Source organism: Barbus barbus, assembly GCF_936440315.1.
Source record: "Barbus barbus genome assembly, chromosome: 21".
Taxonomy (NCBI): Eukaryota; Metazoa; Chordata; class Actinopteri; order Cypriniformes; family Cyprinidae; genus Barbus; species Barbus barbus.
In genome coordinates, this window is record NC_136749.1 from 2,632,821 (window position 1) to 2,636,687 (window position 3,867).

Below are 3,867 nucleotides of genomic sequence, written 5' to 3' on the forward strand. Positions count from 1 at the left end.
GGATGGATGGATGGATGGATGGATAGATGGATGATAGATGGATGATAGATGGATGGATGGATGGATGGATGATAGATGGATGATAGATGGATGGATGGATGATAGATGGATGGATAGATAGATTTATGGATGGATGGATGGATGATGGATGGATGGATGGATGGATGGATAGATGGATGGATGGATGATAGATGGATGGATAGATAGATGGATGGATGGATGATAGATGGATGGATAGATGGATGATAGATGGATGGATAGATAGGTGGATGGATGGATGGATGGATGGATGGATGATAGATGGATGATAGATGGATGGATGGATGGATGGATGATAGATGGATGATAGATGGATGATAGATGGATGGATGGATGGATGGATGATAGATGGATGATAGATGGATGGATGGATGATAGATGGATGGATAGATAGATTTATGGATGGATGGATGGATGATGGATGGATGGATGGATGGATGGATGGATGGATGGATGGATAGATGGATGGATGGATGATAGATGGATGGATAGATAGATGGATGGATGGATGATAGATGGATGGATAGATGGATGATAGATGGATGGATAGATAGGTGGATGGATGGATGGATGGATGGATGGATGGATGGATAGATGGATGATAGATGGATGATAGATGGATGGATGGATGGATGGATGATAGATGGATGATAGATGGATGGATGGATGATAGATGGATGGATAGATAGATTTATGGATGGATGGATGGATGATAGATGGATGGATAGATAGATGGATGGATGGATGATAGATGGATGGATGGATGGATGATAGATGGATGGATGATAGATGGATGGATAGATGGATGGATGGATGGATGATGGATGGATGGATGGATGGATGGATGGATGGATGGATGGATGGATGATAGATGGATGGATAGATAGATGGATGGATGGATGGATGGATCGATGGATCGATAGATGATAGATAGATGGATGGATGGATGATAGATGGATCGATCGATAGATAGATAGATAGATAGATAGATAGATAGATAGATAGATAGATAGATAGATAGATAGATAGATAGATAGATAGATAGATAGATATTTTTAAATGCGTAACAGAAGCTTGACACTTGTATTTATGGTGTCTATTGGCTGTGTCATGTTTCTAATGTTTTATATCAAGAATGTGTAACTACTGGTTTATTTACCTGCACATTCCCGTGAAAGAATGTACCATTTGGAAAACTTCACAGCTCTGCTGGATCTTGCAGGATCGTGTGTGGTCCCTGACGCCCCCTGTTTGCTCATGTTGGTACAGTCCGGTGAATAGCGCTCAGTGTGGATCGCGCGAGCGGCGGGGGGAGTCATTACAGCGCGCGCAGCGGGACAGAGATGCCGAGCCCCGAGCTTTACACAACAAAACACACGATTACAGGTTTGTGGATCTACGGTGTCTTTTTAAAATATCAGGAACGTTAATAACAGCTCGGACTTTTTGGACAGGATTGGGAGAAAACGAAACTCGTTTTTGTATTCTGGACTTGGAAAAGAAGTGAGGATAGAAACGGAATCAGAATAAACGCAGGCTCGTTCGCTTACTACCGAGGAGTTAAAAGTCCGAGGAGGTATCCTGAACGAAAGAACAAAGAAAAAGATGTGAGATTTTACGTTAATCGGTTGTTTGAGAAGAGCACTTTGCTTTCGTCTCTGTGGAGAGAAATACTTTCCCGCCGTTTGATCGCTTCAGAATGTCTGATGTTGGATTACTGCATTTGCTTAAACTTCAGAGAAAACAGAGGAACATGTGTAACCTGACTCTCTGTGTTTTACTCTTCCTGACGTGTTCCTGCTCGTCCTTCTCTTCATGTCCTGCCCAGTGCTCCTGTGAAACCACTCTAGTGAACTGTGTTAGCCAAAACTTCAGATCCATCCCACAGCCCCTTCCAGAAAACATCACCGCACTTAACATCAATGGAAACCATATCAGGAATCTGAACAATCAGTCTTTCCCCAGGCCGCTGGAACATTTAACAAACCTTTATGTGTCTGGAAGCCAAGTGGAGCAATTAGACTCCATGGTGTTTAAAAACTTGCCACGTTTGCATTTACTTGACCTCAGCAACAATGGGATCTTACAGTTCAGCGTTGAGGCTTTACCTCAAGACAACAAAATTGAGGTTCTAAACCTCAGCAAATCGTTATACAATCACTCCTACATCGGTGTGTTTGCAGATCTTTTCAATCACCGCCTGTCTAAGGTCTCCCATCTTGATTTGTCCAATAATGACCTGGTGCTCCTTCCAGAAGGCATATTCACGGGCTTGTTGGACCTCACTGTTTTGGATTTGAGGAACAACTCTCTTGTTACAATCAAGAATGATACGTTTTGGAATCGGGCACTTAAAGAGTTGGACTTACGAGACAATGCATTGAAAGTCCTGTCCAACGTGACCCTAGAGAAGCTCAGTTCGATCCCTGATTTGCGAGTCAGACTCGCAGGAAACCCCTGGCGCTGTGATTGCAATATTGAGGACATGCTGATTTGGCTGGAGAGGCATCAGTTTGTGGTAGACAGATTAAACCTAACCTGTTCTGGCCCGGCAGAACTAAAAAATGTCCCACTTTTAACCCTGGAACAATCACAGCTCTCGTGCTGGAGCAACGCCGGAGATGGGATGAACCGCGCGCTGGAGCCCTCCTATGTGTTCCTGGGGATGGTTCTTGCCCTCATTGGGGTCATCTTCCTTCTGGTCCTTTACCTTAACAGGAAAGGGATCAAGAAGTGGTTGTACAATATCCGTGATGCGTGCAGAGATCATATGGAGGGATACCATTACAGATACGAGATCAACTCAGACCCGCGGCTAGCCAACCTCAGCCTCAACTCCGATGTGTGACGAGACACATTGGGAGAACTGGCATGCACAAATGGCACGCAATCATCTGACTCTAGCTTTGCATGAATACATATATAACTGTAGAGGTTTGCTGTGACATGCATTCTTTTCGGTCAAATAGGACGTTAACTGGATTTTGCAAGCATCAACCCTGTTATGCTCTCTGCAGGCTCATTCATATATGCTGGTGTGTTGCTATAATGTTGTCCAGTGACGCATGAATCAAGAACATCAAGTGCATATGTTTAGAATTCATATTTCCCTTTTTATAAAAGCACAATGTATGGAACTGTGGAGGCAGTCTGTTTTTTCTGATGAAATCTGAAATTACAGAGTATCCTTTTGCAATATGTCAGAACAAACTGTAATGTTATTTTTTTTGATAGATTAGTTCATTTCTTCTGCAAAAAAAAAAAAATATTCAAACTGCCATGCATGTATTTATGTATTTTTTCATTGATGTAAAATTATGGCAATATCCACTTTTTTATGATGAGTTATTGGTTTTTATATTTGCATTTGTTGGCTGGACATATCAACTCTTTTCTGGGGGATGCCCTGTTGAATTAAAGGTCTTTCACTGATCTTTTCTCTCCAGTCCAGTGATTTTAGGTTCAGACATTATTATCCTTGGCAAGAGACACACTTTTTATATGTATGTAATACTTTTAGTAATTTTTTTAATGATTGCTACTGAGATTATTTTTGTATTAAAAATCAGAACTTGAATTGCTTCCTTTTGACATAATCATTAGACTAGTAACAGCACAGCATGCCTTATGCATATTTGATTATTTTGATAATATTAACCTAAATAACATTAATTAAACTGAACATACGTCTATCTCACATACATCCAATATCACATTCTGAAAGACTATATTTTTCAAGGCTGTTTATCGTCCTTCAGGCGTAGGACCTTACACCTACTCAAGGTGTTGAAGCTGCAAAGATTTGCATAACATTCAAAACATCTGTTC

The 3,867-nt window shown here is 41.3% G+C and overlaps 1 protein-coding gene across 1 annotated transcript; it reads left to right on the plus strand.

The window, feature by feature from the left end:
• The first annotated feature begins 1,599 nt into the window (after positions 1-1,599).
• On the plus strand, positions 1,600-3,608 carry LOC306887139 (trophoblast glycoprotein-like). The gene has a single exon (XM_079444681.1). The coding sequence runs from the start codon at positions 1,739-1,741 to the stop codon at positions 2,885-2,887; it is 1,149 nt and encodes a 382-aa protein (XP_079300807.1). The 5' UTR covers positions 1,600-1,738; the 3' UTR covers positions 2,888-3,608.
• The last annotated feature ends 259 nt before the right edge of the window (positions 3,609-3,867 follow it).